General features: G+C 41.6%; 2 protein-coding genes and 1 long non-coding RNA gene across 6 annotated transcripts in view; 1 reads left to right on the top strand and 2 right to left on the bottom strand.

Annotated features, from left to right (window-relative positions):
* Positions 1-312: 312 nt before the first annotated feature.
* LOC134040109 (uncharacterized) lies at positions 313-1,746 on the bottom strand. Its single transcript, XR_009932849.1, has 3 exons — positions 1,398-1,746; positions 680-814; positions 313-452 (listed from the first exon to the last, which is right to left on the bottom strand). It is a non-coding gene; the product is annotated as an uncharacterized LOC134040109 (long non-coding RNA).
* A 989-nt stretch (positions 1,747-2,735) lies between these two features.
* Positions 2,736-4,941, top strand: rhbdd2 (rhomboid domain containing 2). Its single transcript, XM_062485532.1, has 4 exons — positions 2,736-3,047; positions 3,262-3,666; positions 3,853-4,000; positions 4,258-4,941. Exons 1-4 carry the CDS (start codon positions 2,861-2,863, stop codon positions 4,736-4,738), a joined length of 1,221 nt encoding a protein of 406 aa, XP_062341516.1. The 5' UTR covers positions 2,736-2,860; the 3' UTR covers positions 4,739-4,941.
* A 143-nt stretch (positions 4,942-5,084) lies between these two features.
* The window catches only part of LOC134039572 (NADPH--cytochrome P450 reductase-like), a 29,123-nt gene continuing 13,676 nt past the window's right edge, over positions 5,085-20,531 (bottom strand). Inside the window, exons 2-16 of one of the 4 annotated variants that reach the window (XM_062485525.1) lie at positions 20,159-20,366; positions 15,805-15,853; positions 15,356-15,484; positions 15,007-15,156; positions 14,134-14,258; positions 13,782-13,871; positions 13,181-13,279; positions 9,549-9,665; positions 9,077-9,195; positions 8,641-8,822; positions 8,065-8,214; positions 7,538-7,805; positions 7,239-7,384; positions 6,984-7,069; positions 5,085-6,784 (exon numbers count right to left, since the gene is read on the bottom strand). In XM_062485525.1, the coding sequence (XP_062341509.1) occupies positions 6,640-6,784; positions 6,984-7,069; positions 7,239-7,384; positions 7,538-7,805; positions 8,065-8,214; positions 8,641-8,822; positions 9,077-9,195; positions 9,549-9,665; positions 13,181-13,279; positions 13,782-13,871; positions 14,134-14,258; positions 15,007-15,156; positions 15,356-15,484; positions 15,805-15,816 (1,818 nt within the window). In that variant the 5' untranslated portion in view covers positions 15,817-15,853; positions 20,159-20,366 and the 3' untranslated portion in view covers positions 5,085-6,639. Of the gene's footprint in view, positions 6,785-6,983; positions 7,070-7,238; positions 7,385-7,537; positions 7,806-8,064; positions 8,215-8,640; positions 8,823-9,076; positions 9,196-9,548; positions 9,666-13,180; positions 13,280-13,781; positions 13,872-14,133; positions 14,259-15,006; positions 15,157-15,355; positions 15,485-15,804; positions 15,854-17,421; positions 18,613-20,158; positions 20,367-20,531 lie in introns of those variants that run through there. The other 3 variants (XM_062485524.1, XM_062485523.1, XM_062485526.1) reach the window with 3 other exon arrangements.

Below are 20,531 nucleotides of genomic sequence, written 5' to 3'. Positions count from 1 at the left end.
ATATACCAAGAAAGTGAGTGAGTGAGCGAGCATCTACCTTCAGTCTGTAGTTTCCATCGATGTGCTATAAAGAATTCAGAGCAGCAACACTGTACCTTCTGTGCAGCCTCTGCAACATTGATGGGAAGGCAGCTGCCTTCAGGTTAATGCAAAGTGCCTGACAAGACAGAAAGATTGACAATGCCCAGATGAGACAATGTATCACTAGAGTACTTGATTATTGACAATCCATTCATGCCAAAATTGTGGAAACCATGCATTTAAAAGCTTTGCATTTCATAGCATTCAACCACAAGCACAACTGACCTTAGATGTGGTTTGAGTGTAGAATGGAACACGTGAAGAATATCTGCCATCTGTCATCAGACCCCTCAGTTGCTCTCCGGTGATGTGATAATGAGGAGCACCTCTAGCTCCACTCCAAGTCAATGGAGCCTGGTAACCGGAACTGGCTGCAACAATAATACAATGCTGTGCTTACAACATTTAAGAGACTGTAACTTGCACAAGCTCTAGGCATGCACTGTTAAATACCACTGCAATTTAACAACAAATGAATTAGGGCAGTAAAAAATACTGCACAAGGGAAAATGCAATGGGCAGCAAGTGAACGATGTGTGAAACAACTCAAAGGACTATCTGAGCTGTGAGCACCCACCCCCACTGAAATGGTTCCCACCTGGTTGTGCATGCCGACCATGGGTGCGACTCTCCTGCATGAGCTCGGACACTTCAGCTATCAGGCCGTCTGCTGAAGCAACATTTAAGAGCGTACCCCTTTGCCCACTCTAGGCTTCGCTGCATTGTTTCCAGCCTGAAAGAAGACAATGGTGTTAAAGTAGACAAGGCTAGTATTTTTTGTTGTTGTATCTAAACCAGTAATAATTTATCGACCATATCTCATAAGAACGTGAACAAATAGTCGCTCAGGTTGAAGGTTGAGCTTGCTTGCCTTCAGCAGTGGTTTTGCCTCAAAATACCAGCTAGCTAGACTAATCGACTTTAGGTAACAACAAAAAATGAATGTCAAGAATGTGCAGCACTGGAGCCTACTGTACTGACTACTGAGGATAGCAGATGGTTGGGGGTTGAGGCCAACTCGTTTAGCTAGCTACATAACTAGGGGACAGATAGTTGGATATGGACTGTCCAGCCTTAACATGGCAGCTTTCACGGATAAAAACGAAACGCAAATAGCTAGTCTTTATCCAACAGTCTAGACTAGTCAGTGACTGGCTAGCTAGCAATGCAGAAGTATCACAGTAGCAATCCATTGCTAAAAAACAAACAAACAAAAGCTATCCGCACAGCGAGTGACCAAGTTAAACCCCTGTTAGCCTAGCTAGCCAGTGAAGATTACGATTAAGTCACAAATAATGATTTCGAAAAAACTGTACCTTTGTCAACATGGACTGAAGGTCGTCGTGTCCAGGGTTATCCGACAGCAAAAGCTGAGTGCAGTCATTTAGTGTCTGCTTACACTGTCTTAGGAAGTTCCTTCTTGCCATCTTCTCATCCTTCAAACTTCTGTGTGCTGGGCTAAACTTGTTTTGAAATCTTCCGCTTCTACAGTGGGGAGGAGCTGGTACTTGAAAATACAGGGAAGAATCAAATCACACTAGCCCAGATAACTGCAGGAGGAGCTAGGGAAATTGTGGGCAGTGATTTGCATGTGGCGTTTATTTAACTTTCGCCTGCACATTTACGGCTGCAGCCGCTTATGAAACAGCTGCAGGCGCTTCCTAAACGGGTGTCCAATCAAAAATACGCGTTTAAATTACGAGTACATTTGACCCTGTCGGCGTTCCATACCATGGGGCTGTGAGCAGTGCTTGAAGATATCCAAGGGATAAAGAAATTCAAGTCAATTGTATTTCCCCGTCGTCTCCCCGTCGTCAGTCAACTCTTTTTCTATTACTATTTTAGAGCCTCGACTGTGAGCCAGTGACGCGTTTCTTAAACCGTTTTCACACGTGGTTGTCCTGCCTGCCCGAACATCATATCATTCCTGAGTTTCTAACATTATTGAAACAAAGACTTAACAGTGTTGATTTGCAATTGTATGGTTTTATTTGTCCTTTATAATTAGTTTTGTGTTGTTGAGTGTGGTTGAACATTATGCTGTCATATGGGCAAAAACATATGCATTTGTATATGGAGTGTCTCTGGTGCATTTTTGTATCCATAAGGTGTGTAATAAATGTCTGCAATTCAAAAAAAAAAATCGTTCGTTTCCTCTAGCTACCACTACAGAGCCTATGCAGGTCACGTGAAAAATGATCCAAATACTCGTACCCGAAGACCGAGTCGGGAAATGAACGAATGATTTGGACGAGCCTATGCAAGAGTCCCGATGCGCGGCCACGAGAAAATGAACGAATCATTCTTTGAGAGGACTCGTTACGCCCGAGTCCTTGTAAGGATTCGTTCAAAATGAACGAATCGTTTACGAACGACACATCACTATAATTTGAGCGAGTGCGCCCGTTAGACCGCCTAGTCGGTCCCAGGCGTTATTCCTCAACGTCTGGCTCCGCCTCTGCCTTAAAGCAGTTGCAAATGTATTTACTAAGCCCGGGGGAAATTTCAAACGGGATTGTCTCGTAAATAACAAAACATTCTTAAACTTACATGAACGTGTTAACTATGTGTTCGAACTAATAATTAGCCAAATTAATCCGACTGTGTTGAGCTGTATTGATACGTCCCTTTTGACAACTGACCAATCAGCACTCACTTTGCTTCGAGTCCAGGAAGTGTGACATGTTAGCCAGCTAGCTAGGAGAGTCACGACTGATTAAGCCGCTATCTTGGGAAGTAGGCACAACAAGGGGATTAAAATTGATGATTTAATTTAAAAATGATCTCCAGAATTGTTTTCAAAGATGTCATCCATAGGTTTAAGAATTTTATGCCACAGATCAGCCTCACTAGTGGGATTGTGACTGTGATCATCGTATCCTGCGCATTATTTATCGTGATCTCACATTTCAGTTTAGCACAGGATGTATTCAGTCTTGGGACTAGTGCTTTTGTCAATGGGCATGGTAAGGCAGCTTCACTTAATATATGGTAGTAAAACATAAATGTCTTCAGTCATACCATGGCAGTAGCCTACTAACAACCCAGTTGTGTCTTTAAACGTAAAGTCAAACGTATGTCTCATCGTTTACATTTTGTGTGTGTATAGCCTATACTTTGTCAATCTGTACTTTACCCCTACCAGACATGTGTTAACGATGCTATACCTTCCATTTACAGTACACAAGCTGCTTACATACTCCTTCCACCACAAGACCATGATTCAACTACTCCTCAGTGTAGGGGTTGTGGTGCCCCTAGGCAGTAACATTGAAAAGAGTTTGGGGACTGTCCACTTTATCTTCCTATTTCTACTACTCTCTACCATCACCGGGGTGTTGTACACTACACTACAACTCATTGTTTTGGATACATCCTTTCAAGACCAGGTGGAAGGGTTGGTCCCTATTTCTCTAGCCTTACTCAGTGTGACTACAATGCAATCCCATATGACCAAGGCCTTCCTATTTGGGGTCAGGGTGCCCACGTTGGCTCTGCCATGGCTGTTTCTGATGATCATATCACTACTGGTCCCACACACTGTGTTCCTCTGTAACATTGTTGCCATTGCAACAGGGTGGATCTGTATCCTTACCCCATTTCCTCAAGATCTTTGGAAATTTTACTTTGAATTGCATGTGTAATGACTTGTATCCAAACTTTCCAGTAAGTAAATCAGTACTGTTTATGTCTGTCTTCTAGGACATATGAATAATACTTACTATCCAATACACATAGGCCTTACCTCCTTAACCTGCGGTTGTTAAACAGATGGCAAAGGCTGGTTCTCTATGTTGGACATGTCTGAAGCTAGGGCGTCAATCCTTGACAAGAAGATGCCTTTCAGACTGCTGAGGAACATTGGCGTCCTGTACATCCCAGCATCTGTGGAAGAGAAGAAGAAGGTTGTTCATCCTCGGTCAGTATTTCAGAAATGGGTTTTGGTTCGATTAGGCCTTTAAAGACTAGGAATGCATTTCTGAGACACCTGTATTGCAAGGAAGAATTGGTCCTGGTGTTATTCAAAGAGTACCAATGTGTAACATTGTACCCTGACATACCCTCCTGAATAGGAGGACTATTTTGCTTATTGATCATAATACACTGTACAACTTCACAAAAGGCAATACAACCATCTTGCACACTAATTCTTTCTAACTTTATCATAAATTGCAGAATCACCCCAACCCCAGGGTCCTATCCAGTCCAAGCCTATGCTCCAGTCTCCACTCTCTCAAGCCTCCAGGCTACAGAGGCCACACCAAAGATGTATGAAGGCTGGCCACACTCCTCGTACACTCAATATAGTCCTATTCCACACTCAGCCCCACATGGACACAGCCACGGATATGCCCTGGCATATAACTTTGGGTTTAATAACGGACACAGTCACGAGCATTGCCACGGGCATGGCTGCAGTCATAACCATAGCCAAGTGCATGGACATAGTCACGAACATGGTTTTGTTGACAGGAATAGTCACGGTGGCAGGGATTCCTGTTCTCAACATTCTCATGTTAGCCCAATGAATATGCACTCAGGTCAGCCTGTTGGTTATCTACCTCATCCAGATACCTTTTCACTTTTTCCAGAAAGTGATTTAGCACCAACGTCTGTGATGATTGACCCAGTGGCACCTGTGGGCTTTTCGGGCTAGGTAGACTCAGGGCTAAATTGTAGTTGATTGATATTTCTTATTTTGATGCTGTATGTGGAGGTAATGAGTGTAGACAAAATGGGTTTTCAGGCATTCTAGGTTTAAGGCTAGAAACCCCTCAAAGACTGGATTTGTAATGTGTGATTTTTCTTTGTTTGTACAACTCTCATATCATTATTTATATTAAATACGCAAGAACTGTTTTCAGATGTTTCCCAAAACAGTGTGTGAAACAGTGGTTTGCACTGCGCTGGTGTAGAAAAAAATAACTAGAAGTAGATTCTATGTACTGCATTGGTGGCAATGGCCAATATGAAGGCATAATATAAAAGACAAAAACGTAATATCGGATCCACAATCTCTGTTTAATATATATATCTTTTTTTTTTTATCATGCTTTTCAAGTTGTTTATTTACAAACTACTACTTTTGCATATAAAACTGGGTCAAGTTGTATAACACAGATTAATGTAACAAACTGAATCTGTTATCAGCAAATCAAAGCAAACCACAATCTAAAAAGACCAATTTCTTGCTAGACATTTGCAACTCTTGCCATTCTATGATGGTTTAGCAGTACAGTACATCTGTGTTTTTTTATGTTCCATTGATGATTAGTCTAGGAAATGAAAGACTAAAGAAATAGGATGTAACAACATTGGAGAAACTCAACTTGATTCCACACATTCAACAAAAACCTCAAAATTGAATATATATTCAACACGTCTTCTATGCAGCCAACCCTCAAGAATAATGATTAAATTAAAAATCCCAGAAGTAAAATACAATAATGACTGTTAATGTATGAAATTATGTTGCAAACATACTTCTAAAATACCTCAATGATCATGCACAGTAGTGTCAGCAGCACAAAGTGGATAACTCTGTGGGTCGGGCAAAATATAATGGTAATTCTACTAGTAAAACAGTGGCATAATTAGACCTATGGATAATTCAAACAAATCCATACTCCAACTGAAATGTGCATTACAGTAACTTACAACATCCCAATATGCCAATTTAACACTGCACCAGAACTGTTCTGGTGTTATGTATGTACAGTAACCTTGTGGTGCAAAACAATGTATAGACTTTGTATTCCACATTTAAATGAGTTAACAGACTTGTATTTTTAAACACTATGTATTTCATTTAGCCAACTGTCCATCAACGTTTGCCAGATATTTAATCTGAGTAATTGGTTAATCTACTGTAACTGAAAACTAAAATGTTAATTATATTTCTAGTTAATTGTGTAGTAGCTGTGCAAACATTAGCATGGGATAATGGAAGATTCTGCTAAATGGCCATTTGTGGTATGGAAAGTTAGTCTAAAGTATTTTTACATTTATTTTACCATCAAATTATACTATAACTATAAAATTGCTATATCAAACAAAATTGGCAGTGGGGAGGAGTATTTTCACAACATGATTAGCACGTCTAAAGGCTATATTTCATGTCCAAACCAATACAGCCTGCAGAACTTTTCAGGACTACTTCAAACTGAGGATAATTCTATGTCCTATAAGGAGACAACACAGCGACTGCTTTTGATACAGGGTAACTGTTCATATTAGAGTAACTGGAAACACAGCAGTAACCTGTTTTAACGTGCTTTCCCAGCATCACTTGAGCCATTTTTGTTATCAAAGTCAAATGTCAGGTTATCCAAAAGGAACTCAAGCTTCCTGATAACATCATATCCCATTCCAAAACCTTCTGGTTCCAATTTCACCATAGAAGGATACAGAGATCTTTTTGATGTAGTACCTATGTGAAAGTATCTGTAAACTCCCACTCCAAAGGCTTTAACTGTTATCCAGTTAATCCTCCACTATCTGACATAGGTCAGTGAAGTGGATTTGGAGGTGTAGTTAGTTTAATTTGCTGGTTAGTGTTTAGCTCCATACATCCTGAGAGTAGCGACCCTTTGTCATTAACTTCTTGATGTAGGCCACTGCCTGGGTGTGCGTCAGGCCTCCTTCCTCCTGCACTATTTCGTGGAATGCGTTTTGGACATCTCGCGCCATGTTCTTTGCATCCCTGAGGAGCGAGACAAGAGGCACTGAGGAAACATTGTGTGGAAGTCCTGCATGTTGTTTTATTCTTGGATAAATGCATTACTTTGTAAAAAAAAAACTGGATTACGATACCATCATTAAATATGTCTCTTTCCTACCTGCAACTATAATCAATCTGAAATGTACTAAATGAGCGATTTAGCTGCTCAATGAACTCATACCCGCATATGTAGACATGAGCGTTGTCTGTGTTGATGAGCTTCCACATGTGTTCTTTTTTCTGCTTCAGGAGGTGCTGCACGTAAACCTGAGGAGGATTGACATGGTACACTATTAGCATAGAGAAGTCAGATGCTATATGGCATACACTAGCTGGATAGCCTTTGGTAGCTCTGGTGTGATTAGCATGATTACAGCAATTTCAACAAAGTTTGTTGTTTGTTGTTTGTTGTTGTGACAGCAATGTCTCTGTATACCTTTTGCTCCTGGTCTCGTGAGAAGGCCACGTTTAGTTGAGTCAGCACACCTGCCTTTTCAAACTCTTCCAGCTGCTGCTGATACAGGAAGTCCTTGTTTCTATGGCGGCAGCCAAAGTAAAGTATTGTCTCGCCCACCTCCTTCCCTGATGGATAAATACAACATATTTTAGATTTGGTCCTTGGAAGCCTCTTTCCGGAGACTGAACTACATTGTGTACATTTGTAGATGTTTTCATTTTTTCTTAGTTAAATCCCAAACCAAATTGTATTTGTTTTTCTATGGTAGTTTAGGTTACCTTGCTCCTTGAGCCAGGCACGCTCCTGCAGAAAGCCCATGAAGGGTGCGATCCCCGTGCCCGGTCCGATCATCACCACAGGGTTGCTGGCCTTAAAGGGGAGTCGAAACTGGGACTTCCTCACATACATGGGCACCGTAGCTTTGTGGCCATTGTCCATCACAGTCTTGTTTTTCAGCCAGTTGGTGGCCACGCCCTTGAATGTGCGTCCAGTGCTGGTGCAAAACTCCACCACCACGGCGCAGATGCTAATGGTTGTGGGGTACACCTGAAAAAAGACTCACAATATCATGACTGGTATGTTTGTTTACTACGTTTACACAATTGCCACATCTGTACTGATGTATGAGTAGGCTACCCAAAAACAAGTGAAATAAAATAGCCTTCAGTAGATGTAATAGAAGTAGAGGTTTGAAGAATAATATGAAATTAAATAAACAGAGCAAAATAGTGAGTAGGTTTCATACATACTACCAATAATAGTATGTATGAAATCATGTCCCACACAGGGGACAGGGAAGTCTGACCTTGCCGGAGGACGCGATGGAGTAGTAGCGAGCCTGAAGGCGAGGAAGTAGCTCACACAGGTGATCTATGGCCGGGCGGAGAGAGGGCATGTCCTCCAGCACCGTCAGGATATCCCTCTGTGCATCCAGCACCCAACTCTGGTATACACTCTGAGACACAGATTCATCTCCTTATGAGCTTGAATTACTTTTGGGTTTATCTAGTAAAAAAAAACAGCACTTATACAGCCTAGGAGACGCAGCTAATGTGACATTTTAGATTAGAAAAAAATCTGAGAATCGGGGGGGGGGGGGGGGGGCACGTACACTGAGCTGTGTGAATGTCATCTAATGTGAATAATGCATTTATGCTTACAGAGTAATTAGAAAAGGGAAACCACGTTCTTGTTACCACATTGCAGAAACTGACATTATTCTAATGATTATACTATACTGATCTGAATTTGTCTAATTGTGCCGTCTTGCTGCGTGGTTGTCTGAAGCATGTAGACATTACCAATATGGAATTCTAGTTATGTTGTGGAGATATGGATAAGTCCTTGCGACCGCAGGTGCATAGGAACCATGAGTGTTCACCTTGCCCTCTGGCGAGGCGGAAGCCATCTTGCGCAAGGTCTCCTGCTCTTTGGGGTCGGAGGCATACTGGGCCAGCTCAAATAGCACGTTGGTGCGGGGGAAGTTGGTGATGTCAAGGTAGTGGGTCAGGGCCGTGCGGTAGGAGGTGGGGCAGGGGAATGGGTGCTTCTTATTGGACTCCTCTGAATGGGGAAAAATACAGACAAAGAAGTAAGCACTGAATCCGATGTAGGCTACTTTAGAATCTGTTGTTTACCCCTTTGTGTTATGTTGAAACTATTACTCACACTGTAATTTAATCATCTGCAAAAAACTGTGACTCATACTCAATTGCTGATAGGTACTAACACATAGGCATCAGATCCATGCAAACATGGATGCAAAACAGCCAAGAGCTTTCCACAAGACATATAATAATCCATGATGTATGACTGACCGTCTAGGTTATTAAGAGAGATAACCGTATCCAGTTCAACGTCCAGGATCTGGCCTATCCTGTTCACCAGGGAGGCGTCATTGACGGGGTAAACAGCCACATGGTCTCCTGAATCGTATCTAGATGGCGGGTCAGATGAACAAATGGCTGTGTATCTTTTGTTATAAAGATGTAAACATCAATGTTATATCTATTAAATGTGGACATTGTGAAAGATAGGTAGTAAGGACAGGTAGATTATTAACATTTAGAGTATGAGGTAAGTGAAGGTTACATAACTTGGAGAAAAACAACATGCAGTGTGATTATCCTTTTTTTAATATATATAAAATAAAAATTATCATCACAACTATTATAAATGTTTTCACGTTACCTAATATCAAATTGTGCTTTAATTGTAGACGTTAGAGATGATGTCATCCAGCATCACAGTTTTTTTTATTTTTTTATAATTCTTTAACCGCCTCAGTACCTGATTTTGGAGCCTGAGATGTCCAGTTCCAAGTGCATGAGATGGCGCTCTCCTACAGTGTTGAGCTTGCGGTTGACGACCACTGTTGCTAAGTAGGGGTTCTTGGCATCAAAAGGCCTGCACACAAATGGAAAGCCATTTTTTCCTCAATGTCAGAGAGGTGAGAGTGAACAATGACAGAGAAATGAAGGCTGTGCGTGTTGTTTTCTGGTGAGGTGTTAACCCTGTAAGACCCAAACATTAAAAAAAAAATAATGTTCTTTTTAAGTCAGATGATGTTGCAAGAGTCTTCTGATGAAGATAATGAAGGATTAATAAAAAAAATATGTTTTTGTACGTTTTTGGGGAAACGTTGTAATAATGCAACATTGGACCTAGTTGGGAATTTCAGCATTTGCTCTCAAACTGTCAGAACAAATACACAAAACATCTAATGGTTAATTTGGAGTGTGGATTGCTTACATAGCACTATATCAGTACATTTCATTAATAATAATCACCCAACAGTAATATTTTGGTTAATCAGAATTTATGAAAAAAAAAGAAAAAAAGGATAAATATTATAAAAACAGAATGAAAACTTCAAAGACCCCGGGGTCCATTGTTCACGTGCAATGGTAGTCCCAAAAGCAGTTCCTTTCCTCTGAAAAGCAGAGACGGAGATTGCACTTTCTGCAGAGCATATTAGAATATCCTTTTATGCAGTGTCTGCAGTCTCCTCTCGTTGTCTTCACCGGAAATGTTCGACAATGTCCCTGCGCACATCCGTTGGTGGTTCACATGCCCTCTTGGTTGGGACCCCATTTGGTGGACCCCCATTACCTGAGGATGGTCTCTTCTGAGCAGTCACAGGTCTCTGAGGTGTCACAGTTATCAATGTCAAAGGGCTCCCACTGGCTGAAGATGGCCACCCTCTCCTTGGTGTGTTGACAGCTGTGTTTGTCAGGATGAGAGAGGAAGCTAGTTGCGCCTGGAACAGTCTCCTGTTCAACATCTTTTTCTTGGGAATATTGAGAGCCTTGCAGTCCCGTTTGTAGAGGAGACAGGCGTTGATCACAGCAATGATAATAGTGTGCCAGAAGATGTAACTGTATCAGTAGCGCAATTTCATGAGGAACTTGTATTTGGCTCCAAAAGAGTCCAGCAAATCCACACCGCCCATGTATTTGTTGTATGAACCCACAATATGAGGTCTCTCAACTTCAATGTAGGATTTTTTTTGTTCGAGTGTTGAATCTTTTGCACAGGATCAATGCCAGCAAAGGATGACACAAGTGTGACTGCCCTGTTGTCATACCACTTGACAGCGCATATGTTGTGGTTTGGTTGGCTTGTGTTGGTTTGCTCGATGTCCTTACCATCATCATCATTAGTTGGACAATCAGTGGGTCTCTGATTCTCTCTTTTTCCACTTCCTCAACATTTTCAACCACCTCCTCATCACTCGAATCACTGGTGTCTGATTCCATGTCAACATCCCTTTCTACATTTTGGATAGCATCAATGACATCATGCACACTGAAGTAAACTCTCCTTGCTGGTGTCATTCTGAAATGGAAATAATAGTTAGAGTATGTTCAAGTATACCTAATTCCAATGCAAATGAATCTTATTCATGCAATACATTCCACTGAAGGCACACAATACTGTCTGGCTAGCCTAATGTGCTCTCTACTTAACATTCTAAAAGGAAGATACAACCCCCCAGACCTCTTACATCCCTATATTGCAGAACATTCACACCTGTCCCTGAACAATGCACCATACCTGCAACCCCCACATTCCAAAACATTTACACTTTTCCCTGAACAACCATCCTCCAAAGCATTCCACAAACAGTATTTGCCTTGTGCAAAAAGTAGATATTTGGGCAAACAAACAAAGTCCAGATAAAAAAAAACAGTTGACTATATTTCACTGCTAACATAGAAATAACATTGATTTAGAAATCTTCAAATCTGGTCTAAACTGAAAATTATAACAAATAACCCATTTGTACAGTGTGAATCATAAAATACATAATATTTTTGTAAGTATTTATCCTATATCTGAACATTCGAGCAGTGTAATGTCTCCATGTAGAGTGAAAGGTGCAATTGCTATTTTAGCTACCATTTTGACCCAACGTTGTAAAATTACAACAAAGACAAAACAAGATGAAAATCAAATGTGATGCATGAATTCCACAATAACTTAGTATTTACCGTATTTCTTCGAATAAACGCCGCCCTCGAATAAACGCAGCACCAAAAATAAACGTTGTGTAATAAACTATATTATATTTAATTCTAATTACACTTAGTACTGCGAGTTTATGTACCCTTAGTATAGATAGTCCACATATTTCAATTTTAGGTCCCTATATGTTTATTGTATGCACCTTCCTGCCAAAGCAAATTCCTTGTCTGTGCAAACTTTCATGGCGAATAAATCCCATTCTGATTCTAAACGCCGCCCTTGAATAAACGCCGCACCAAAAAAAAATCAGAATATGGTTATTGGTTCAATTCAACCCAAGTATTTATTACACATGTACATAACTTTCTGTTTGAAAGCTAACGTGTATGAACATTTAGGCATGCTGCTTCAGATTTCTACACAATGTAGAACACCTGTATTTGAGACAGTTGTACTACCAACGCACACCTAATTGATAGCCAATGAGAAAGGGAGTTGCCGCACTGATAGACAAACAAAGAATAGACAAGGAGGTCAGCGGTAGTAAATGAAACCTGCGTTTTTAGCAGCATGATTCATTTGTCACAATGCCAGCAACAAAGTTGTCTATGGCTGCACTGCAGCTACAATTCACGAGATCACCCTTACTAATTAAACGCCGCCCTCGAATAAACCCGCCCTCGAATAAACGCTGCACCAAAAATGAACGTTATTTAATAAACGCTGCAGCGTTTATTTGAAGAAATACGGTACATGAACTACATATTCTAACAATCACCCAAAACATTTTTTCATGGAATTTACTTACTTCAATGATGATATATCCAGTCAAATGAAACAAGGAGATTTGTTTCCAGGAAAGTTGGCTGGTGGAATGAGTTCATGGCCTTATAGCCAGATCTATATTCACATTTAGTATCCAATGACATTGCAAGGCAATACAATAAGACCCAATGGCTATGAAAATGTGGTCTTTCCCCCCAAAAAATTGAGGAACATTTGTTTTTTGGAGAGCTAAAGGTGACGTTATAATATTACAACAAGGGGTCTTACAGGGTTAAACCAAAGATTCAAAATGAGAAGTCATTAATGAGCCTATTTTCTTATTTTGATATTAATATATAAAATATTTTGATATTAATATCAAAAAAGGAAATAGACTGCATATTATTTATTTATTTAGATTTAAATGATTTGGATAACAGTCATGACAACAGGAAGCAAACTAAGGCTGACTTTGCTTTTGGACCTGTGAGGCCCAGTGAAGCAGTGAGAATCAGGTCACTACCATGACAACAGTCATCTCTTTTGTGGCCCCCTGAACAACAACAATAATCAATTCCTCTTGTTTCAATTTGAGCAATGATGCAGCTTTGTAGTCAGGTCTGCACATGTATACTGTGCACATTTGGACTAATGGAAGATACACACACACCCTGTGCATGCCAACTCACGGTTTCTGAGTCTCGAAGCTCTTGAGGCGACCCATCTCTCCGGTGTACACCTTATTCATGTTGATGTCGGTCGGCACCACCAGCTCGTACTGACGAATACTGAGGAGACGTGAATTTGGAAGGTGGTTACTTCTGTTGGCCATTTCACCGTCCATTGTCAGACCTGAGAAGTCTAATACCTCACAATCACACCAATAGCAAAGACCGGCCCGCTTTTCTTGCGGGTTCCTCTCTCTGTGATGCAAATGTGATGATGCATACATATACTTTATGATCACATAAATGGTTCGAATAGAAAATGACAACAGTAGACCTGTGTTTGGGATAGTAAATAAGTACTGGAATATTGTTTTACAACAAACTAAATATGTTTTAACTCCCAACTCATTCCATGGTTTCATACACCAGACTTTTTAATAATGCATATAGTCAATGTTCAGAATTGGCTAACCTATACTGGTTTTCACCTAAATGAGTTTGCAATCTCCTCTACAGTACTGTACTTGTGAGGCACAGTCTTATTATTTAATTTCTACATTAAACTGCAGCATTTGGCAACAGGTTTGACCTGTTGAGAGGTGCAGCACATGTCAGCCATTACCTGGTGTCATCCCCTGTAGGCTCCACTCCAAAGTGCTCACACACTGCAGGCCAGAATCCCTCCTTCCAAGACACAAAGTCCTCCTCAAGACTGAGAAGTAAAGTTGGAAAAGTATATTTTAAACATTTGACAGCAATACATTTGAAAGTGTTTGTGATAGATACAATATTGCTCTTTTCAAAATACAAAGTAACAAAGGTATGCAAATAGTTTCATGGTTTATAAGAATACTGCGTTGTGTAATGTACTGTTGCCTATTAGATTAGATAGAATTTTAATGATCTCCAAAGGGAAATTCTGACTTGGCTTTATTGTTTGTAGTATGTTCTACTCTGGTAAGATTGCTACTTACTTGGCATCATCGTCCCCGATACCCAGATCGAATATTCTATTGCCCCCCAACTCTGCCAGTCTCTTGTCTGTATATTTCCCCATGGCATTGAAGTGCTCATATGTTTTATTCCCCAAGCCAAACACCTGTGGTAGAAAGTCAATATTGGCCTTAACAGTAAATCAATGTAAAGATACTTGGGAAAATAGATATTTATATTGATTAAAAGCTTGTTTTAGCCAATTTACTCATGAGCATAAATCAGAACTGAAAAAAGTGTAGCAGACTCAAATTTCTGCAGAGGTCTCAACCTATCTGAATCTTACTTGTAACCTTTTGTGGCTTTGAAAAAGCAATATTTTGGAAGACAAAAAATAAACGGATTTTCAAGACAACCCTTTGACCAATGAAGCAGTTCAAAAAACTCATCCTCTGGAGGGTCACACAAAGAACTGGAGGAAGCTGTGGTTCACATTGTTCAGCGGTGATGTAAATGAGAAAACACTTGAAATGGAAAACTATGTCTCAGGAAAAACCACAAACTACCAGCGCTATAGCAAGCTTGCTAAGCCAAAGACGCTGTTTGGCAGAGCCTCATGTTTCCACTTGGTGAATTTGGAGTGTTCAGTAAAGGGGGTTGGTAAAGTGTGTGTTACATTCCACCCAAAGGGTTTGATTTTGGAGTGGGGGAAAAGGACAACTATTTTGGGATGCGGAGTGAGTCTGTGTACGCAAATCCCTACAGCATTAAAGCCCCTGACATCTCTTACTACACTCTCTTTAGGCCGGAGTAAGACACTGTCCTTATGGAATCAAAGCCTACAAGTCATACATCTGTCTGTGATACTGTGACTAAAAATGAATTGTCAAAAGTCTGATGGTGAAAACACGAACCGCAAAGCTGACGCCACTCAGGTCCTCGTCGGTCTCCTGCATCCAGTCATAGAAATCCTGAGCATTGTCTGTGGGGTCTCCTTCCCCGTAGGTGGCCATGCAGAACACCGCCAGCGAGTTCTCCATCTCCGCCAGGCGGGGCAACTCCGACTGGAAAGTGAGAACCAACAAGCCAAGACTTTTTTCTCAGAAACTTCTGACTGGGAAAAAAGTCTCCATTGCTAAGAAGGCAACAGAAAACATTCATATTGACTTTGAGTGTTGGACAAATCCAATCCCAAAGACCCAGCAATACCTAGGTGTACAACGTTAACCACGAGTTTGAAGATCAGCTATACAAGACCAATACCATGTCGTATTCTTCAGGGTCGGCAGACATGCCCCTCATGCCGTAGCGCTGGGCGTCTTTGGCCAGTCTGCCGCAGAACTCCTCAGCTGTGCCCGTCTGAGAGCCGTAGAACACCACTATGTTTCTGTTCTGGAGAGATAGATCCAGATGGACAAGACATGGGTCATTAGCAAGATGATTACACAGATTTAAGTTGGTAGGACTTTATTGGGGGCGGGAGGGGGGTACCTCATTAAACTATCCATGCTCAAATGACTGTCAAGTGGTACAATGCACTGCCCCGAGACCCATAGCCACCTATTCAAGTTATGAATTTTTCGTTCACCTCGATGGTTAATTAAGATGATAAATAACGATGACATGATATCACAGCAAATTGTATAATTTAGTTCATAGATAGATTCATCATAGAGATAGATTCATCATAGATGAGGAAAAACACCACCAACCGTCTTTTTCATCTTTTCAATGAAGCTGGTTTCTCGCTGTGGTGTGACTCTGGACAAACAAACAGCAGGCAGATATTAACATTAAACCCATTAAGGTAACTTACACATTTAAATCCACCAATAGGGCTGTGATGTAGCAGTTAAAAGACAGTGCTGTAGACCAAAAAGTTTAAATCCTTGAGATATCTTGGCACCAGGGAATCAATTGTTTCAACCCATAGAAAATCTGATGAGTTAGACACAACCAACTGCAAGAAAACGTCTTCATTTACTCATTCCAGAATTTGACCCCAGTAGCTGTTATAGGTCTACATGTCATGTAATGTTTGCCTCCATAAAAGCAGCCTTTCAAAAACGTTGAGCAGAGAATGTTCTTTGCTCCACCACTCTCATCCTATTTGAGCCCAGGGGACAGATTTTTTGTGGCGCCCACACCCCTTTACCCGTGTTGAAATCCTTGAACATGTCATGGAAACAAAGTATAGAAACAGCCCAACGCAACTCACTGTTGGTCACAACGTCAGAATCACAACTGCTGTGGAATAGAAACTGTTGAAACAATTGTGTTGATTTCTGCTCTCTTTCTGACGCATACAGTCTGAAGCTTAGTTCCAAAAACTAAGGATTTAGCAAATACAACTCAAACATAACTTGTGTGTTTTAACAAGCTGCTAGCTCCTTGACAGAGCCACGCAACAAATTCTGAGTGCAAGCTAAGACAACTAAAACATGTCTTCATCGACATCTGTAATCCACAAACTGCTCCTGATTGTGCCCTCAAAGGAAAATGGAACATCATTTTTTCAAAAATCTATTTTCGATAGTTGGTGGTAGTACCAAAATTATTGAGATTTGGCTATACCGTTTCAACCGCGGTATTTTTTTATTATTTTTTTAAATTTTATTTCTTTATTGGTTTAAATTATGTATTTCATACATTCTTATTAAGCATATATGCCATAACCCCCCTACTCACATGAGATATGTAAGGGATCATGTATAGAACGCCGGTCATTATCGGGAAAATAAGCCCCGACAGGGCGAACAGCACCCCGACGCGAAGCGGAGGTTCTATACATTATCCCGCTTATTACACGGCTACTTGCCGAAAGAATAACTTAACACAGTGTGTCTTTTACAATTTATTCGTTACCATTCGTAGTGTTTATCAGCAGAGAAATGGTTCGCCAAAGACGATGAACTGCATAGATGTTGAACATTCTTTAGGCTTCAAATCAGCTGACGTCGCTAAGCAACGGAGTACGCTGGGGTTGAAAAGTTACCGGACTAATTGCGGAGTGCTACGAAAGACGTGAATCCGAGGCAAAAAGGCCACTTCCCTTGACAGCAGTCAAATATGCATAGCAACGGTCAAATATGAAAAAATTGTTCACCACAGAACGTTGGGAAGCCCCATTCAAGTGAATGGAGCATTCTACAGCATTAAGAACAGCCGTGTAATAAACCGTAATATATACCGTAACCGTGATATAAAATTACTCATACCGTGATAGAAGATTTTGGCCATATCGCCCACCCCTAGTTAGACAGTGGATGAAATTGGAGTAGCGTGTCTCACTCACACACACACACACACACACACACACAAAGACTGACCTGGCTGCCGCTGCCTGTCTCTCCTTGGGCAGTGAGAACACACATCCCATGACTGGAGGCAGTGTTCTCCAGTGTGCCAAACACTTGTTGATCCACAGTGGGAAACAGTCCGATAACGTGCCCTGCGAAGCCCCTGTGTTGTGTGGGGGGGGCTAGGAGCTAACTGTGCCTTGGCCTCTCATAGTCCGTTTTTCCAATGCTTCAGCTGAATTTCATCCCCTCACTAACTAACATCCCTATATCTTGCGCACACACACACGCTACTGGAGTGCTTTCTCCTTCTCTTCACGGTGGAATCAGAACAAGCAGGCAGCCATGGCTACTCTGTTCTGCAGCCTCTTGCTAGCTTGACGGAAGACCCCAGTCTCTCGTTCTCCTCGATGTGGACACGGCGTTGCTGCAGCCCCTCGCCTCACCCGCTCTCACGCAGCTGACATCTGGCTCCGAGGCAGGGCGAGCACCCTGAACGTGAAGGCTGGCTGGACAGACATCTCCCTCAAATCTCACACTAGCAAGTCGCCAGCTGACATGTACATGAAACAGCCCTGTCATGCCCCCCTGCACAGACAAACACACTCAACTGGGCTCACACAACCAGCATCTATATCTCCTCCTCTTTTCCTCTGCAATCAGTAGGGATTACAAGACCCAAGTTACCCTGGCAACCATTAACGCCGGAAATGTGTTCTGTTGTTGACGTGTCCCCTTTTCTTACAGAGCGACGAGGATGCGAGCTTCCATGAGGCATGTCTCAAAAAGCCCCAAGCCGAGAGAGCGTGTCACTATGTTTACCTAATCTGTCATAAAAGGTCGCCTTTAGTGACATGGCCCGCTCCATTCACGCCTCTTCAAAAGCTAATTAGAGATGGTTCGCCACAGAGTGAAGGCTCGAACAGAAAGAAAGGCTGGACTTTGGCCCCCAACTTTCCACCTCGGAGCGATTTCAAAAAGGGAAAAGAGCATCCACTTTAGACCTTGCCAGTGGGCCAGCAAGTACCAGTGTAGATAGAGAAAATCACTTCCACCAATACAAAAACACAGTATTCCCCTGTGCGCAGCAGCAAAAAAGTTATAAATAAATAATAAACATAAACACCACAAACACTACAGTATGAGCCAGCCAGACTGCATGACAAGCAAACTCCAAGGTAGCTCTCTTTTTCCTGCTCTCCACGAAACAAACCCCTTCCTGGAATGTTCAGGGCTTCACTTGTGGGCCGTTTCCTCCGTCCTGCATATTTCCATTTCCTTCAATGGGGTTTGCTGAGGCCGGGGGGGGGGGGGATCTCTCTCAGGGAGAGAGGGGTCCAGTAATTAGGCTTCCAGTTGTGGGCTACTTTTTGATTCAGTGTAACACTGCTCCCATCGACACAGAGGTAGAAAGAGGAAAATAAGGAAAGAAAGAAGGAAGGAAAGAAAGAAAAGTTCAAGAGGGACTCCTCATTGTTCTGGGGGAGGGGTAAACCTTTGGCATTCCCTTGAGGGGGGGAATTGATCCAAACACACAGAAAAATGCCCACAAATGAACAACTGGTACTGATTAAGCCATATCTTGCCTTTCTATGTACAGTGTTCAGTAGTTTTATTTTAAGAATCCTTCAACAAAGAAATGTTTTTATTTTGTAGGTTTAGTTAGAGATCATGCAAGTCTGCCTGTTCCTTGCGTTCTTTCACTAAGGTTTTTCCTATTGATAAAAGCTACATTTGTACAGCTCATTTAGCTAATCTAACAAACACATGGTCAAATCAGAAAAATGCTACTGCCGCTCCAGACCTCCATGAAGGCCGTAGGATTTTTTGCCACACAACTGTCCGCGGCTCCCACCACAACTCAGAACAGAGGAACAAGCAAATTCCATTGTTGTTCCTCTGGTGTTTCTTTCTCCCAACAACAAATGTTAACTAATGTGACCATGGACATTCCCTCACTTAGGGCCTACATGAGGGCAGTCCTTTGAAATGCTTGAAGGCCTCAGTCCTGACCACAGTGCGGTCTAGTGTAGACCATGCAGGAGCTCACTGCCACTGGCAGCCTTCAACTCTTCAAGTTCCATGGCAAAATGCAATTCGAATTACTTTGGGTCACTAGGGGGTGATAAAAAAAAGTGTGAGAGAGTTTTTGAACTCTTTAAGGGGAATAAGAGAATAAAATAACTGAACCATTACATAGGCTACTCTGTACTGTAAGTTGTATTTGAAGAAACAAAGCAACCAAGGGAAACTAAAAAGAGCGGGTCTCCACCTTGGAAAAACGTCTCAATCTCCGACAAAGTAGTAATACATGTAGGGTTTTCTATATTGGCCAAACAACCAAGAGAAAGAAAACCCTAGAGAACAATGCTGCACATTCCATTTTATACCCAACTATTATCTGTAAGAACATGTCTTGATCCATACTTATCAACATATGACTACCAATGCAACAGTAAAGGCCAATTTATACTTCTCCGACTCCGTTTACGTACGGACAGACGGACGGAGTCGGACGGATTGGTTCAATTTATACTACTCCGAAGGTTGTGGGTGCTGAAAACAATTCACTGCCAGAAGAGTAGGTGGCGCTGCACTGCGATGCTAGCTAGGTTATCGAAAAGTCGGAGCAAATTTACAAATTAGCCGTTTCATCAATAAAATAAGCACATTTTCAGCAACTACACTGCCCATTTCTCGTCACATTTTAATTCAGATGCTGATTTACATGTACTGTTTAGCTGAAATATGAATTGTAAAAACTTACAACAATGGCGGTCAAAGGATTCTGTTCTCTTGTTGGTCACGGCAACCCCTCCCCTGACGCAAGCGGTTCTTAATACGGACCAATCACAGCCAAGGGGTATCCGTAAAATGACGGACGGACGGTCAGGAAAATCAGGAGGTGCACGTAGAGCTCTCGAGGGGCTCGGATAGGGCACGGAGAGGGCGTTCCTTGATGGAGAGGGCGTTCCCTGTCTCCGTCAAAACGCAGAAGTATAAATTGGCCTTTAGTCACATCAAGTGAGACTCCATGCAGCATAACATCTTCAGTCTTTAGCACATAAGAGGTGGGGGCAGGAGTGTAAAAATCCTATACATATTGAAACAGACATGATTAGTTATCCATTCACATTTCA

The sequence above is a fragment of the Osmerus eperlanus genome, chromosome 19 (genome assembly GCF_963692335.1).
Source record: "Osmerus eperlanus chromosome 19, fOsmEpe2.1, whole genome shotgun sequence".
In the NCBI taxonomy this organism is placed as follows: Eukaryota; Metazoa; Chordata; class Actinopteri; order Osmeriformes; family Osmeridae; genus Osmerus; species Osmerus eperlanus.
This window is presented reverse-complemented; position numbering and strand designations above follow the sequence as displayed.